At 39.8% G+C, this 19,217-nt stretch overlaps 1 protein-coding gene across 4 annotated transcripts in view; it reads right to left on the bottom strand.

Moving 5' to 3' along the window:
• Positions 1-19,217, bottom strand: part of chd7 (chromodomain helicase DNA binding protein 7) — a 236,865-nt gene that overhangs the window by 54,821 nt on the left and 162,827 nt on the right. For all 4 annotated transcript variants that reach the window (XM_063064050.1, XM_063064060.1, XM_063064079.1 and 1 more), the window contains exons 12-16: positions 16,937-17,180; positions 10,015-10,191; positions 7,975-8,118; positions 6,247-6,502; positions 1,242-1,452 (exon numbers count right to left, since the gene is read on the bottom strand). In XM_063064050.1, coding sequence (XP_062920120.1) covers positions 1,242-1,452; positions 6,247-6,502; positions 7,975-8,118; positions 10,015-10,191; positions 16,937-17,180 — 1,032 coding nt within the window. The remainder of the gene's footprint in view (positions 1-1,241; positions 1,453-6,246; positions 6,503-7,974; positions 8,119-10,014; positions 10,192-16,936; positions 17,181-19,217) is intronic.

The following is a 19,217-nucleotide window of genomic DNA, read 5'->3' as shown; positions in this document are numbered from 1 at the left end:
TTTTGTCCTTAAATATCAAGATTGATGAATGCAAGAAATTTGTAATCATTTTCCGTTCTTGGCTTTCTTTTACAAAACGTAACCACATTTTTTGTTTCCTCAGGTTTTTAAAAGTGTATTTTGAGCAAACTGATCATGGTTCTGGAGATACTTTGCTCTGAGTTTTATCTGCACACCACCTTAACACTTTTTGGCTAAAATAAGTAAATAAATACTTTCATTTTTAAAAAAAATGGGTACGGGGAAGTGCAAAATGCATGCAGGGGCAATAACATATTTGAGACTTTATTGTACTTTACATCTCACTTTGCAATCAACTATACAATGCACATCCCCTAAAGTCAAAAGTAAACATATTCCAAGCTGGAAACAATGCTTGTACCAGCCTAAAGCAGACCTTCTCACCATGCAGTCCTTTAACACAGCAAAGGCAAAACTGTAAAAATCACAAAGGAGCACAGCTGGTGCAACTTTATTATGCACCAATGTTGAAATATTAGTTTTGTGACTTTTTCACCTTTGCAGTCCTGCTAAATTTGATTTTAAAAAATCCATAAGTTTTTTTTGTCCAGTACCATCATAACGTTCATCATAGTCTTTGCCATATGCTTTTCACTATCGATAATCTTACATTAAAACTGTACTTTTATCTGAGAAACTACAAATACAAGTTGTTTTGCATACTTTAAGCATCCATCAGTTAATTTCATGCAATTCTTAGTGGTTTCCTGTTTTGCAACCAAGAAAAACTATTATTTTGCCCACAATATCATAAAGCAACTTTAAGAACATTGAAGTTTAAATAGGGCACAATAAGAATTATTTGTTTCATTTGCCTTTTATACTGTATGAAAAAAGTTTAATGACGTATTTCAACAGCATACTGTACTTTGTCAGATTTAAAGGAACTCAAATTATTACTGTGGATGTAGGGATTGGAAGTTAAGGTAATGAATATCTAATCTCATAAGGGTAAAATAAATAACCTTAAAGCTTCAAAATCTATTCCCCAATTCAAATGCTGGATTTGTTCAGTTACAAAATTATCAAGGCATCCTAACTTCTCAAAGTAGCACTGAAAGGTACTAAGTTTATTATTCGATATTTTTTACTTCAACAGCACAGATCTGATACTGTGCTTCTCTAAATTAACAATGTATGTTTGTATTAAAATTTTAGATTTTTGGACCAACTCACAAGCATTAATTAATAATTTTCATTTGGAACACCACTAGTCTCACCTTCTCTGAATGAGGTAGTCCTCAAGAATATCCAAGCAGCGCACCATCTGGGAAAATATAAGCACCTTGTGGCCACCAGCCTTCAGTTTTGGCAGCAACTTGTCAATCAGCACAAGCTTACCAGCAGCTTGAATCATAGCTTGAAGCTGAAAATCTGGTGCATCAGGATTATGAGTTTCTTTAAATTCTTCCAAAATCTTCTCTTCAGCACCTATGCAAACCAAATATGAGAAAACAAAACCAGAATCATATCAGAACAAACAAGTTATCAGAAGCCAAAATCTTGAGACAAATTTACAAAAGCAACAATCTACAATTCCTGTAGGTCCCCTCATTCATAATGCATTCATTAGGGAGAATTAAGTGAACTAAAAATTCAATATATATTTAATAACTTTTCACATATGGGGGAAAAATGAGTGCCAGTGCTATCAGCAAAGAAGAAATTACCAAGCAAAAATTTGACTCGAAAGGTACTTAATGCAAGTTTCCCATTTAATTCAACTCCAACTATTGAACAAAAAAAGCCCAAGTCGTTTTAGTGCTATTGAATGATGTAACAATTTTATATGCTACTTACAGGCTACTACACTTTGCTAAATCAATTCAATTAAGATCACTCAGCAGAAAAGGATTCTTAATTATCAGTGGACAATAAAATAATTTAAAGAGAATGTTGGTCAATAAGCAGTAAACCACATTATCACCATAAGTTGGCAGAGCATCTAAACTTTACAAAACTGACTTATTTACTAAACCTATTGAAACCCATTTTTCATTTTATAGATAAACCTATTGAAAATTTCTGGAGTATATAAATGAGCTCTTTAAGCACAGCTTTTGCTCTGAAGAAACTAAATCTAAAATTTCATGCTACTTACACCAATTTTTCCTGGTGGTTTATTTGACTTCACTGTCAATTTCATACAACATAAATCAATATTGCTAATTCAAAATAGTAGAATTTCAAATGGCAAATTGTTATTCTTGAGTTCTTTTGACAGTTTTATGGGACCACTGAAGGCTTTGTTGAAAAGATGAGGTTTGAGAAGGATTTAGAGTGGAAATGAGGAGAAATTCAAGAGGTTAAGAAGGGCTCTTTCAACAGTGAAATAGCATTGACATTAAAGCCAATTCAAAATATCAACTTGAAGCTTTCAAGAACATCTGTAACTTTTAAAAGCTATTGTGCTCAGTTTAACTGCTGCTGGGACCTGCTGCCACAAAACGGCTTGCCGCAGCTTTTGGCACTCTGCCTTACAGACGGTATGGTTGATCCCAAATAAAATTACAATGGAACTATTTTGTTGTGGTCTAATCTTAACCAATTTCTGGCAGTGACATTGTTTTCACTCTTATCCCCCTTTTTCAAATTAAAAAATGGCTAGGAGGGAGAAAGTATTAAAGTCATCAGTGCTTAAATTCCCTCATGAATACATTTAACCACAATTTAAAAAGCCTAACCCTAAAATGCAGGCCTGTCACAATTTTGTCATAGTGTCATTGAGTACAGAAACTAGCTCTTCAGCTCAGCTTGTCCACGCTGATCAAGATACCCATCTCAGATAGTCCCATTTACCAGCAATTGATATGCATCCTCTAATCTTTTCAGTCCATGTATTTGTGTAAATGCCTTTTAAATGTTGTTATTGTACTTGCCTCAACCACATCTCTAGCAGCTCATTGCATACATACATCACCTTCTGTGTGAAAGTGTTGCCATCCAGGTTCCTATTATTTTTTTCTACTCTCACCTTGAACCAATGTTCTCTAGTTCTTGATTCCCCAACCCTGGGAAAAACTCTGGATTTTGTGTTCCTGATGATGTTACATACCCCTAAGAATACTTCGCAGTCTCCTATGCTTCATGGAATAAATACCTAGCCTGCCAAGCCTCTCCCCTGAGTTCTGGGAACATCCTCAAATAATTTATTTACTCTTTTCAGCTTAATAGCATCTTTCCTATAGCATTGTGACCAAAACTAAGAACAATACTCCAGGTGTGACCTCACCAATATCTTGTACAGCTGCAAAATAACATCTCACTTTCGATACTCAATACCCTGACCAATAAAGGCCAGCATGCCAAAAGCCCTTTTCACCATTGTACGTTGTTTCATCTGTCTTGAAAAATTGCAAAGAACACCAAAACTACTACAATATTCAGGGAATAAGGCATTGCATAATGCACAAACTTCACCACCCACAGGCCCCAATTACCTACCCAGCTTAATAAAACTAGTAAGATCTGATGACACTATTTACTGAAGAAAAGTAAATTCTCTTGCATCAATGTCCGAAAAAAAAAACAATCATTTTGAGTATATGCAAATTCTCTGCCACCATCACGCTCTTAATAATGGACCCTCAAAACTGCCTGTGGTTTTCAAAATTAATTGGTTGTGAAGTCCTTTAAACAGAAGTTTCAAAATTAATCTCTTTCCATCTTAAAATTCAGCAGAAAAGAATACATATAAAACCATGCATGTTCAAAGTAGATTTATTATCACATACATACATGTCACCATTTACAACCCTGAGATTTATTCTCTTGCGGGCATACTCAGTAAATCCAAGAACCATAATAGAATCAGTGAAAGAATGCACCCAAAAGGACAAACAATTAATGTGGAAAAGACAAGAAATTGTGCAAATACAAAAGAGAAAACAAATAAGCAATAAATATCGAGAATACTAGATGAAGAGTTCTTGAAAGCAAGTCGATAGGTTGTGGGACAGTTCAGCGATGAGTAAATGAAGTTTAATGAAGCTATGCCCACTGGTTCAAGAGCCTGCTGGTTGAGGGGTACCATTTCCAAAAACTTTTTTAGATTTTGATTTTCTGTGAATACTATACCCTCAGCTGTGCCTACTGTCTTGTTTATTATCTATTATTATTTATTGTAGTGCCTGCACTGTTTTGTGCACTTTATGCAGTCCTGGGTAGGTCTGTAGTCTAATGTGGTTTTTGTTTTTTCTCTTACATAGTTCAGTGTAGTTTTTGTATTGTGTCATGTAGCACCATGGTCCTGGAAAACATTCTCTTGTTTTCACTATGTTCTGCACCAGCAGTTATGGTTGAAATGACAATAAAAAGTGACTTGACTTGACAATTTTCCTCTCCACATAGATCAACAATGCAAAAGTGTGCAGGTCCAGGTTATAAATTAACACGAGTTTAGCTTACCTAGAGGTGGAATATATATTGTAACCTCTAGTAGTAGTGAAAACCATTCCTTAAATTTAGTTTTTGGAGCTATATTAATATACAGTATACACATATGTAAAAATATCTACCCATGAAAGGTTCCAAATAGCAGAACACGTTTTAATTTCAGCACAGATGCTCAGATGCAACAGACTTTTCGCACTCATGTTCTTCCGACCTGGAAAATCTAATGTGCACCATTGAGTGCATCTACATAGAGCACTGATGCAGAAAAGCAGCATCAATCATCAATGACCCCTATTATCCAGGCCATGCTCTCTTCTCACTTCTGCCATCCGGAAGGTACAGGAGCCTTAAGACCCACATCTCAAGGTTCATAAAAAGTTAATACCTCTTAACCATCAGGCTCTTAAACTAGAAGGGATAACTTCACTCGCTCCATCACAGAACTGTTCACAACTTATGGACTCTTCGTCTCATGTTCCAGATATTTACTGTTTACTTTTTATTCTTATTTTCTTTGTATTTGTAGCTTGTTATCTTTTGCACATTGGTCATTTGACCGCCTTGTTGGGCACAGTCTTTCATGGGTCATTGATTCTATTGTGTTTCTTGTATTTATTGTGAATGCCTGCAGGAAAATGAATCTCAGGGTTGTATATGGTGACATATGTACTTTGAAAATAAATTTACTTTGAACTTGATACAGTAAATTTCAAATAATCAGGGATCCTTAGAGCTTTGACAGTGTCAAACTAGACTTTCCATTCCACTGGATGCTATTCTTATTAATACCCAAACACTTTTAGATCACTTTTTTAAAAGCCTGTTACAGAATAGTATATTAAAAATTCCATTGAACCCAGTGAGTTCAAAAGGAATAGGAAACATTCAGCACCTCTATTTCCTCGGAAGACTAAGGAAATGAACCAATGACCCTCACCAATTTTGTACTGATGCACCACTGAAAACATCCTGTTTGGATGCATTATAATTTGGTATGGCAACTGCTCTGCCCAAGACTGTTGTGAATGAATCTCAGTCCTTCATGAAAATCAGCCTTCCTTCTATTGATTCTATCTACACTTCCAGCTGGCTCAAGACATCGGTCAATATATTATACAAGGAGCCCTCTCACCAGGGTCATCATCTCCTTTCCCCTTCCCACCAGGCAAAAGATACAAACACTTGAGAACACATTACACCAGGCTCAAGGACAGCTTCTATAATGCTGTTTTAAAACTCTTGAGCAGGGTTTTCTCCAGGTGCTCCAGTTTCCTCCCACATTCCAAAGACTTACCAGTTAGTAGATTAATTGGTCAATGTGAATTGTCCCATGAATAGGCAGGCTCGGGTTAAATTGGGGTATGCTGCTCTATGCGGCTCAAAGGGCCACTAAGGGCCAATTCTTGCTATAACTCAATAATAAGGATGAACTTTCCATGTCTGGTCACTCTGTCATGGCCTTTACACTTTGTCTACCTGCACTGCACTTTCCCTGTAACTGTTAGAATACATTTTGCATTCTTTTCTTCCCTCTCTTGTAACATAAATGGAACAATTTGTCTGGATGGTAAGCACACAGAAGCTTTTTACTGTATTTCAGTACATGTGACAATAACTATAAGCCTGACTTTGGCTATAGCCACACATTTCACTTGCGTTCTACATCCCCGGCTCTAGACTGATGAGCAAGACAGGTACTGAACTGTTGGGATTTCCAAATAATCAGATGTCACATCACTGGAATTTTACTGTATGTTTAGTGTCATTTAAAGAGCTGATGTACCAGAGGTGCAAAATTGCTCATAGAATGGTCAGTAAAAAGGAGCTTACCATTAATTAGGTATGGATGATTACAACATTTTCTCAATTCCATCATGGTATTCAGAAGGTTCGGCACATTAGTTTGACCAGCTCCTTTAGAAAGAAAAGCAAAATTTCTCTCCAAAATAGCTCTGTAATATTTCTTCTGAATGTTGGTCAGTTCTACTTCAATGATGGTTTCTTCCTTTGGAGCCAGATTTTTCTCCACATCTTCCTTCAAGCGTCTTAACATCATTGGTTTCAGAATAGCCTGAAGTTTCTGCACCTGTAATAATTATTCCAAAAAAAATGCTACTTAACAGCATCTGGGGGAAATACACAAGGACAAAATTACAGAATGCTAGAAGAACTAGGCAAGTAAATTAGCACTCAGGAAGCAAAAGGAGCAAATCAACTTTCTGGTTCAAGACCCTGCACCAGGACCTGGAGTTATTATGTAAGCATTTCAAAGTTGATCTCTGAAGACCAAAACCTTTTGCCTCCACAGATGCTGCTTAGTTCTTCCAGCATTGTTTATTGTTCGGAAAAAAATAAACATACTTGAAGATATCAAAAGGCTCTGATCTGACCTTATTGCTTGAGTAGTAAAGTAACTTCAAAAAATTTGGACAGACCAGAACCGACAATGGGTTATAGATTGCATTTTTTCAATTTATCCCGCATCTAATTTCTAAAATGCTATACACCATAGATATTACAAAATAAATGCTCCAAGTACCATGTTGTTTGTAGAAATACTGTATTGTAATGATCTTATAATAATTTAGTGACTATTGCAGATACTTCTATATGAAATATAAAGTCCTATACTCCAGCAATTAGCATTGTCCTAAAGGAATTAAAACTTATAGATAGAATCTTCGCATAGATTTAAAACTACCTTGGGGCTCATTCTCTGTTACCATTAAATCACTACTTGTTTGCATCCACTGGGCAACATTTCCTGCAAAACTAGCCCTCCCCCCCCCCCCCCCGGCCCAATATGGCAGAATGCAGCAGGGAGGCTTTTTGACAATAGGTGAATGCTCAGAAGCTGCAAAAGGTACCCCCTGTTGCTGAGTGCTTAAGAATGTCTGACGTTCAAAAATACAGAATCACTAAAATGTCAAAATAATTATTTTATTTAAAATGAAATAGACATTTAAATTTAAATGATTTGAACTAAGTCAAAAGCTCCACTTAGTTTCCCCCACCCTCAGCAGTTTCCCCCCACTCATTAAGTGGGATTGCTGGATTTGCATCAAGTCTTTCTCTGATTCACTGAGATTTCTCAACCTGTGACATGAGAAAGCCTGCAATTATTCTTGCAGCACAAATTCACTGGGGCAGCATTGAAGCAAGCATGCAATATATTCATCGGGTGGAAAATACTGCTGCTGAAATGAACGCATAGCACTGGACATTTAGATACAGGGCTTTTGTAGAGAAAGTAAGGATAGGATTTTATGGATAGGAAAAGTTAAGATGGATATTGACCAAATTTGGAAAAATGTAACTAACTTAGATGGCACTATGATCAGTAGAAACTAAATGGACATAAGGGCTTGTTTCCATACGTATGTCTTTGAGTCCCAGCATTAGTGTGATCCACCCTATTATAATGGAAATAGAAGATTTGAGATATGATCAGATGCTCACTGGTTGCTCCATTTTATTCTATGAATTGCAAAAGACTTTGTCATAGTGAATATACTATAATTAACATCCTCAGAAATAAATTTAAGATTCATTGAATACCTGTTCTTCAGTTTTCAAATCACCAAATTCTTGCAAGAAGTTAGTCTCCGAGGGGAATCTAGAGGGTTCCAAGAAATTCAGCAAACTGAAGAGTTCTTCCACAGTGTTTTGTAATGGTGTCCCTGTCAGCAGTACCTTGTGCTCCTGCAGCAGCAAAATAAATGTCGTTACAGACATCCCACCCTGCAAAAACTCATCTCAGGGAGGTAGCACCACCATTTCAGGGAGGTACCACCCCACCCCCCGCACCCGTCGACCTCCAAGGGTGTATGTAATACTTTGTTTAGTGAATTTGTCTAATCTGTAAATGCAGCAAATGTGACATTAAAATATGTACTTATATTATCATGTTTATTCTATTACAACTTTAAGCAAGTCTACAGGGAGTTTGGCCTCATCACGTAGGACATCAATAGTGTAGCTTCATGGCAGCCAGCCAACTAGTTTAAATCAGGGGTCCCCAACCCTTTTCGTACCGCAGACCGGTTTAATATTGACAATATTCTTGCAGACCGGCCGACGGGGGAGGGGGGGTTAAACACGACCAGAATATAGGTGATAAGTCAACTATAAGTCACTTATAAGTGGCTAATACACTCAATTTCGTTTCTAAAGGGGTTTATCTAACGAATTTAACATTAAACACACAGCGTATATTTTTCTCGCATGAATGTAGTGATAAGTCAATTATAACAGTGGTCCCAAACCTCCAGGCCGCGAAGAATGCAGTGGTACAGCGGTAGACAGAACGCACCCAGCACATCTTTAAGAAAAAAGCCGAAATAAACAAACTAATTGATTAGGTGCCGCCAGGCATGTAAATGTCGGCCCAGATCAGAGGCGACGTAATCGGCAATCGCCTCTGATTTGGGCCGACATTTACGTGCGGGGCGGCACCTAATTAATTAGCTTGTTTATTTCGGCTTTTTTCTTAAAGATGTGCTGGGTGCGTTCCGGCCACCACTGTATTCTTCGTGGCCCAGAGGTTCAGGACCACTGAATTATAAGTCACTTAAAAGTCAATAACATCATAACATCTTAAGTAACATTTCAATATTAAACACACAGCGCATATTTTCCTCGTATAAACATGTAAAATCATTGTAACACACCAATATCGCTGAATCAGTGGGAACCCTGGGCTTGTTTTCCTGCAACATACTGTCCTATCGAGGGGTGATGGGAGACAGCGATACGCGAAGGGGGTTCCTTATGTCCAGTCCATTCCGCAATTTAGTTTTTGTTGCATTCATCGCAGAAAACTCCACTTTGCAGCGATATGATGTTGGAAATGGAAGCAACGTTTTCAGTGCTTTCGTGGCTATCTCAGGATATTCAGCCTTGACTTTGATCAGAATACCGGCAGAGATGTTATGTCAAACATACTTTTCAGCCCACCGTCATTTGCAAGCTCGAGGAGTTGATCTTTTTCCCGCGCCAGCATGGACGATTCACCAGGGACATTCACAAATGGGTCACGGACCCATTCCTTTGCACGTTTTGGGTCACTGATGACCTCGCGTGCATTAAAATTCAACAGTGCGTGACAGGGAATGAGCAAAGGTGCAGCTGACTCATATCGTTTCATATTGCCAAATTATATCGTTTCTTCGCTGCCCAGTGATTGGGAACCACTCTTAGCACGAAGAGAGAACAATCAGGATGCTCGCTCTCCCTCTCAAAAAAAATCTATTTTTGGGATATTGTATATAATTTCCAGGCGTCAGGGAGCCACGATCAATATGCGGGAGACTCCCGTTACTTCTGGGAGAGGTGGGATGTCTGTCATTACATTTATATCTGTTAAATAATTGAATCTGAATAACATGGTTATAAACGCTGTCCACGGTCAACAAAATTACAAGATAGATGTAATTCTCATTTATCACATGTACAAGGAAACATACAGTGAAATATGCAATTTCCATTAACAACCAACACAACCTGAGGATTTGTTGGGGGCAGCACATTCTGGAACTAACATTGCATTCGCACAGTGGTCATTATTACAGAACTTATTATTACAAAAAATATACTGACCAGATCCATTAGCTTTAGTCCTTCTAAAAGTTTGCAGTTTCTGTTCTTTAGTCTGTGGGCTTCATCAATTATCACACAGCGCCATGCAATATTGCGGAGTTCTGGGCAATCAGTTAAAATCATTTCAAATGTTGTGATGATGGCATGGAACTTGTATGCTCCCTGAATTATACGACCCTTAAGACAGGAAACGTTCAATTAATTTATTTTCTGAATTGAGAAATTTGATTAAAAAGCTGCTGAAAATAATTAATTTACTATATGTACATTAAGCAAGAGAACACACGACTGGGTCACCATTTACCTATTAAAGACGTTGGACAAGAAAAGTTGCTTATCAGGTGTCTCATCCCTCATTGCTGCATGTACAATGACCTAGCACAAAGTGAACTAAATGTTCTATGGCCAGATATAATTAACAGCTTAGTTCTACAGAAATAAGATTTTCTGGTGATGCAAGAAATGAAATAGCAACTCAACGAATGCTCTTAACACATTTGTAAGATATTAAAAAACCACTATTTTAATCCACTTGTCAGGTATTATCATTCCAATATACTGTATATTATTCCCCATTATGAATCCCTAAGTCAACTTTGAAAGTCATAGAATTAAAGCAGCTGCATACAAAATAGGCTGAGGGAGAAAAAGCAAGGAGTCGGGAGGAGAAGACAGCAGTGCGACCCAGTGCGCGCGGCCTCTCCGGTGATGAATATCTGTTATCTGTCAGGTAGGAGGCAGTGAACGATTCTGATTTGATGGAGGCAGACGTGAGAGCACGGAGGAACATCTGGTGAAACTTCTGAAATGCCCGCTTCGCTGCCACTGTGTGATCCGAAAACTCCTGAGGGAAGGCCCCGAATCCTCAGCTTTGCCTGTTGCCTGGCAGCCAGGGCCGGGGTCGAAGCGCTTGGCAGAGATGGGGCTTGGTGTCAGAGGGCTGGTCGGAGGCTCTAAGTTTTTGGACGGACTCAGAGTCGAACTGTGGTCGGGATGCTTCCAGGATGCAGCATCGGCAAGTTTGCGGCGCTGGAAGCTCATGGCAGGGAGAGTTTCTTCCTTCTACCGTCTGCATGAGATGTTGGGGCTATTGGGACTTTGAGACTTTTTTTTTACCATGCCCATGGTCTGCTCTTATCAAATTATGGTATTGCTTTGCACTGTTGTAATTATATGTTATAATTACGTGGTTTTCGTCAGTTTAAGTCTTGGTCTGTCTTGTGTTTCTGTGATATCATACCAGAGGAACACTGTATTGTTTTTTTAATGCATGCATTTCTAAATGACAATAAACGAGGACTGAGTGTTGTCATAATCTAAAAAAAATTAATTCTCATCTTTCAAATTGGAGAGAAAATAGAGATTCCATTATGGGTTAGCATTAAGACATCTTCAGGGATTAAAGTTTTCTGATTAGATAGGGAAAGTAAAAGCAACAAATTTCAGCAAGTTATAGACGTAAATGGTAAGGCAAAACAGGTGGAACTTACAAGCATTAAGAGTCAAGTAATTCATTTTTATAGGGAGAAGAAATAGAGAAACATAAAATAAATAAATCATTAAATAGATGAAGGAATAAAGACACCTGGGCATGTACAGAAATCTTTGAGTGAACCTGGACAAAGCCGCAAGGAAAGCATTAGGGAAAAATCAGAAAATTTTCAACACTACAACCATGACAATATCTCAAAAGTGTTTAACCGGCTGCAGGTGCATTGAGACATCCCAGTGTAGCTGTGAAGTTGATAAGTTCAAGTCTGCTTCAATATTAATGGAGAAAATGTTGCCACTGGCAGTAGGCTCAGCAACCAAAGTACATGGGGACAAAAACAGTAAAAGCAGCATGCCAATTTTTACTGCATGAGGCAGTACGATCTGGAATACACTGAATGAAGAGGAGCTAGATTGAATAGCAACTTCCAAAAAGGGACTCTACAGACATTTGGAGGAAAAGAAAGTGGGACTAGTTGTATAGCCCTTTTAAAGACAAATAAGCATCCTTCTAAACTACATCATTCTATCAATACTTGAAAGGGCAACTTTCCACAGTCTTCATTTTTAAAACTTATCAACTCCCTAGCTATATGCTACAGACTTCCAACTGTGCATTAAGACTCCAATAAAGCCTGCACTACAGGAAGATACTGATAGCATTCCTTTACCTACTCCATAAATCAGGATGTATGAATGAAAAGAGAAACAGTTAAAATTGGTAGCACAGTTGGAACTGAGTTTATGCAATAGAATTCAAGGTTGATGCTCCTACTAATTCACTAACCCTGACCTGGGACTACTTCAGTACCAGAACTAGAAACTTTTTTTCATCCTCAAATTGCTAACATCCTTCAGTGTTAAGAACATAATTCCACTGTACATACGGAATGCTCCAATTCTGCAATACATTAAGATGAATCAAACCAATTCACATGTGAAGAGCTATGCAAAACATTTTTGCATGAATTTAATACAAATTAATTTCAGCAATCCATCCAGTAGATGGGCTCAACATCCAGTAGCCCTTTAATTAGTGTGGCACATTAGCACAACACTTTACAGTGCAAGTGACCTGGGTTCAATTCCCGGGGCTGCCTATAAGGGGTTGTACATTCTCCCTGTGACTTCATGGGTTACCTCTGGGTACTCCAGTTTCTTTCCACAGCCATAGTCATAGCCATACTTTATTGATCCCGGGGGAAATTGGTTTTCATTACAGTTGCACTATAAATAATAAATAGTAATAGAACCATAAATAGTTAAATAGTAATATGTAAATTATGCTAGTAAATTATGAAATAAGTCCAAGACCAGCCTATTGGCTCAGGGTGTCCGACCCTCCAAGAGAGGAGTTGTAAAGTTTGATGGCCACAGGCAGGAATGACTTCCTATGACGCTCTGTGTTGCATCTCGGTGGAATGAGTCTCTGGCTGAATGTACTCCTGTGCCCAACCAGTACATTATGTTGTGGATGGGAGACATTGACCAAGATGGCATGCAACTTAGACAGCATCCTCTTTTCAGACACCACCGTGAGAGAGTCCAGTTCCATCCCCACAACATCACTAGCCTTACGAATGAGTTTGTTGATTCTGTTGGTGTCTGCTACCCTCAGCCTGCTGCCCCAGCACACAACAGCAAACATGATAGCACTGGCCACCACAGACTCGTAGAACATCCTCAGCATCGTCCGGCAGATGTTAAAGGACCTCAGTCTTCTCAGGAAATAGAGACGGCTCTCACCCTTCTTGTAGACAGCCTCAGTGTTCTTTGACCAGTCCAGTTTATTGTCAATTCGTATCCCCAGGTATCTGTAATCCTCCACCATGTCCACACTGACCCCCTGGATGGAAACGGGTCACTGGTACCTTAGCTCTCCTCAGGTCTATCACCAGCTCCTTAGTCTTTTTCACATTAAGCTGCAGGTAATTTTGCTCACACCATGTGACAAAGTTTCCTACCGTAGCCCTGTACTCAGCCTCATCTCCCTTGCTGATGCATCCAACTATGGCAGAGTCATCCGAAAACTTCTGAAGATGACAAGACTCTGTGCAGTAGTTGAAATCCGAGGTGTAAATGGTGAAGAGAAAGGGAGACAAGACAGTCCCCCGTGGGGCCCCAGTGCTGCTGATCACTCTGTCGGACACACAGCGTTCAAGCACACATACTGTGGTCTGCCAGTCAGGTAATCAAGAATCCATGATACCAGGGAAGCATCCACCTGCATCGCTGTCAGCTTCTCCCCCAGCAGAGCAGGGTGGATGGTGTTGAACGCACTGGAGAAGTCAAAAAACATGACCCTCACAGTGCTCGCTGGCTTGTCCAGGTGGGCGCAGACACGGTTCAGCAGGTAGACGATGGCACCCTCAACTCCTAGTCGGGGCTGGTAGGCGAACTGTAGGGGATCTAAGTGTGGCCTGACCATAGGCCGGAGCAGATCCAGGACTAGGCTCTCCAGGGTCTTCATGATGTGGGAGGTCAGTGCCACCGGTCTGTAGTCATTGAGGCCGCTGGGGCACAGCATCTTCGGTACAGGGACGAGGGAGGATGTCTTCCACAGTACAGGAACCCTCCGGAGCCTCAGGCTCAGGTTGAATACATGGCGAAATACTCCACATAGCTGAGGGGCACAGGCTTTGAGCACCCTGGTACTGACACCATCCGGTCCTGCAGCCTTGCTTGGGTTGAGACGTTTCAGCTGTCTTCTCACCTGTTCAGCTGTGAAGCCCACCGTGGTGGTTTCGTGTGGGGAAGGGGTATAGTCATGAGAGCAGGGTGGGGGACTGTGAGGAGGGGTAGGAGGGGAGGGTGGAATATGTGTTGGTTAGGAGCCGACAACAGATGACTCATGTGGGGGATGGGCAAGGCCCACAGTGTCGAATCTGTTAAAGAACAGGTTAAGTTCATTGGCCCTGTCCACACTGCCTTCAGCTCCTCTGCTGCTGGTTTGCTGGAACCCAGTGATGGTCCTCATCCCCATCCAGACCTCTCTCATGTTGTTCTGCTGGAGTTTCCACTCAAGCTTCCTCCTGTACCTGCCTTTAGCCTCCCTGACCCTGGCTTTCAGGTCCCTCTGTATTGCCCTCAGCTCCTCCCTATTTCCATCTCTAAATGCCCTCTTTTTAGCATTCAGGATGTCCTTAATGTCCTTTGTCACCCATGGCTTGTTATTTGAATAACAAAGGACAGTTCTTGTCGGAACATTGCAGTCCACACAGAAGTTGATGTAATCAGTGATGCACTCTGTGAGCCCATCAATATCCTCTCCATGTGGCTCACAGAGTGCCTGCCAGTCTGTCACCTCAAAACAACCCTGGAGCGCCTCATAAGCCTCCTCTGACCATTTTTTCACTGTCCTCGAGGTTGTAGGTTTACTCTTCACCAGAGGCATGGAGCAGGGTTTTAGATGCACCAGGTTGTGATCTGACCTTCCCACTGGGGGGAGGGGAGAGGAGCTGTATGCATCCTTAACGTTAGCGTACATCAAATCCAGAGTCCTCTCCCCTCTGATTGTACAGCTCACATACTGCGTGAAGTTGGGCAGTGTTCTAGCCATGGTAACCTGGTTGAAGTCACCCGAGATGGTCCAAAGATGTACCAGTTGGTAGGTTAATTAGTTATTGTAAATTGTCCTGTCATTAGGCTCAGATTAAATTGGGGGTTGCTGGGTGGCACGGCTCAAAGGACCGGAAGGGACTATCGAGCACTGTACCTCAATCAATCAATAAATAAAATGTTGAAACTATTTATACATGCACAAATCAATAAGCTACAAAAAGGATGTGAAATAAAGACATTGGAACAGCGAGGACTGAAAAATATTGATAATGCCAGCTTTTGATAAAATATTTGTAGCACCAAAATAACAAATTGTTTTAATAGTCAAGTAAAATAGAAATTTTGGACAAAGTCAATTTCCCCTTTAACCTACATGACTTTTGCCAAAATATTTCTAAAACTCAAAGGATAAGGTTGAGAGCAAATGCAAGATAAATAGCTGAAGAGTATTATAGAAACACCTTTTAATTACAAAATTCAGAGAAATAATGGCTTTGTATTTAAATAATATGTAGGATAATCGAACATCTTGACTAAGAGGGAGATAATGTAAATGAAATCAAAAGACTACGCAATTTTAATTTCTGATTAGTGCACAAGAGGATAAACATTTCAACATTGGTTATCAACTATTCAGTCATAAGAAAGAGTTCCTCCATGTCTGAAATCAATTATTTTTGAGCATTTAAATCTTGCTGGCATTTCCTACTTTTAGGTAAACTACAGTTTCTGAATATCTTGCAAACTGTTTAGTCCTGAACTATTTTTGTAGATCAATTTTATAACCATTCCAAAGATTTCTCCCTATTCTCACATATAGTTTACAATATCATACCATAACTGGGCTGAACTAGATGCTCTGTCATTTTTTCATATTTCTAGAAATATCTGGATAAGTTACATTGGTTTGCATAGCTCGTTTTTTTGTGGTCATTGCTTCGTTATCTGCTCTTTCACCCTAAGCCATAAAGCACTTGAGCACTGATTTCTGGAATTAGTACCCTATAATTGAGAAATGGAGATTTTACGGTAGTTATTCAGTTCTCTTGATCAGATAAACTTCCCTAAAGCCGGTTTGACTATTGAGGGCAGGAAAACGTTCATGCCTAAAAGCAATGCAGAGAAACAGTCAGAAAGCTGATCATCAGATCAGGCAACAGGGAAAAAGGGCAGGAAAACGTCTGTCTTCAGTCTTGAAAGCAGATGAACTTAAGAGAATTCATTGAATTACAGTAGATCAGAAGAAATAGTAAATATTGAAAGCAGTAAACTTGAAGGTCATAACTCTTGGGGAAAAAAGGACATAACTATAAAGTAATAAAACATAAGTTCAGAACTGGTATCAGGAAACAAAATGCAAAAAGTTGTTGAAAGCAGTAAAAGTTGGCAGTAAGAGATTTCATTTTTGTTATCAGTTCCAGTTTTTCTGTGAACAACAAATGTAGTACAATTATAATTTAACAGATTTACCAAGTCACATAATTGAGTTAACAGAAATAGCTTTTTACTAGCTGTAAATATTTTAATGCTGGATGGTGCTGTAGTGGCATCAGCATCAGACTTCAAGGCGAATTGTCCTGAGTTCGAAGCCAGCCAGCTTCTTGCACGCTTTCCATCAGTGTTGGGTTGAGTGTTGAGTCAGCAACTCGGCCTCATTAAAAAAAACAAACAAATGCTACGGTAATTGCAAAAATGCAGCCCAATGTGCCACAAGGTGCGAAAAGAAACAACAAATATTTCAATAGATGAAGCTTTACAAAACCAATCATTTGAAATAATAATTATGCCCTAGACTCTCTTAACAATATAAGTATTTACCTCAGATGTAATAGTACACATACTGAAAGATTTTATAATCTGTTTTCCTTACCTCAGCATCCCGGAAATACATCTCATATGCCTGAATCATTTGGCGACTAGCCTGGCTGCCATGGTACACGGCCACATTCATTGCTGTCCAAGTGCGGAATTCCCTCTCCCAATTAGTGATTGTGGAAAGGGGTGCAATAATCAGGAAGGGGCCTTGAATTCCCTTCAAGTACATTTCATACAGAAATGTAATAGATTGAATAGTCTTCCCTAATCCCATTTCATCTGCCAAAATGCAGTTTTGACTGAAAAAAAACAAAAAATATTATGTTGATATAAAAATAACAGTGTATAAACTTATTTTATGATGTGGTACTACAATGCAGTACAAATATATGTAGTTCCTCAGTACAGGTGATTCTTGGCTTGCTTTTCAATTTAAGACAGAAACCAAACATTATCAAAAGTATTATATTTACTACATTTAAATCAGTCTTCAATTTTTTTCAACACAAAGTAATTTTAAGCAGTGCAAAACAGTTTGAAGATGGAGGGAAGCAGGAAAAAGAAAAGTTCACCTCCACATTGACAATAGGAAAATGAAATTCCATACAAGAATTCTATTGATAGCTATGCTTTTCCATTCTGTAGTCCATTACTCCAAGTTTCCTTCCTTTCATAAATATGCTCTTCTGATTCTGGCTGCACTTACTTAATAAAGGTAACACCGGACAGCAATTTTTCCCGAAAGTGTTGCTTCCTCATAATTTTTTGCAGTTATGATAGACAACTTGAAGCTGAACACAAATACAAGTTCAGACTAGTTTTATCACTTAGGAAATTGGAGAATCAAGAATTGAACTTTTATTGAATATAATGCATTTGATTGCATAACGGTGCTCCCACTTTGCTATAGTTCAACTAAGCTAAAAGTGTCTTGTTGATTATTTTCATTTGTACTTAGTGTTTTAGGCTTCTCGTACAGGTGCCCAACGATAAACAGCCATCATTGATGGAGTCCAGTGGCCCTGATACAACTTTTTCATGACCATGTCTTGGCGAAACTTTTCACCATGCTCTTCACTGATAGTGGCAAGATTTGAAAGGAAGTCTAAATGGAAATGCAGAAAATTAATCTTTAGTGATATGTTGCACTTCATGGTAACAGAAATGTTACCAGACGGGGCACTGCTTGACAGACGGAAGTGGTGTACTCTCAACAGAGCAAGAGCGGGATTTAGTAGGACGGGAGACAATATGGTGAAGTGGGTTTAAAGACCAGCGAATCCTGTGCGCGTGGCGAAAGGGTGCAAAACATTAAACACGTTCTGCGCAACTGCCCACTCTCACCTGATTTAGCTGACACTGACCTGCTCAGCATCAACCAAACAACACTAGAGTGGCTGGTTGTCTGGTGTGACAAGTTATGATGATGATGGTTTTGTGTACTTGAAGCATGTTGTCAACCAGCTGCACGTAGTTTGATGCTCTGTAGCTGCCAAGAAAATTTTCAACAACATCTTGAATGCCTTCCACGCGATTTTCTCTGGTCCTATTAGAAGCTCCTCGAATTGCATGTCATTGATGATCCGTTTGATTTGTGGACCAACAAAAATGCCTTCCTTAATCTTGGAGCAACACACATAAAAGTTGCTGGTGAACGCAGCAGGCCAGGCAGCATCTCTAGGAAGAGGTGCAGTCGACGTTTCAGGCCGAGACCCTTCGTCAGGACTAACTGAAGGAAGAGAGAGTAAGGGATTTTAAAGTTGGGGGGGGGGGGAGATCCAAAATGATAGGAGAAGACAGGAGGGGGAGGGATGGAGCCAAGAGCTGGACAGGTGATTGGCAAAAGGGATACGAGAGGATCAGGGGACAGGAGGTCCGGAAAGACGGGGGGGGCGTGGGGGGACCCAGAGGATGGGCAAGGGGTATATTCAGAGGGACAGAGGGAGAAAAAGGAGAGTGAGAGAAAAAATGTGCGTATATAAATAAATACCGGATGGGGTACGAGGGGGAGGTGGGGCATTAGCGGAAGTTAGAGAAGTCGATGTTCATGCCATCAGGTTGGAGGCTACCCAGACGGAATATAAGGTGTTGTTCCTCCAACCTGAGTGTGGCTTCATCTTTACAGTAGAGGAGGCCGTGGATAGACATGTCAGAATGGGAATGGGATGTGGAATTAAAATGTGTGGCCACTGGGAGATCCTGCTTTCTCTGGCGGACAGAGCGTAGATGTTCAGCAAAGCGGTCTCCCAGTCTGCGTCGGGTCTCGCCAATATATAAAAGGCCACATCGGGAGCACCGGACGCAGTATATCACCCCAGCCGACTCACAGGTGAAGT

Source organism: Mobula hypostoma, chromosome 1, assembly GCF_963921235.1.
Source record: "Mobula hypostoma chromosome 1, sMobHyp1.1, whole genome shotgun sequence".
Taxonomy (NCBI): Eukaryota; Metazoa; Chordata; class Chondrichthyes; order Myliobatiformes; family Myliobatidae; genus Mobula; species Mobula hypostoma.
Note: the sequence above shows the minus strand (reverse complement) of the source record. Positions and strands in the feature narration are given on the sequence as shown.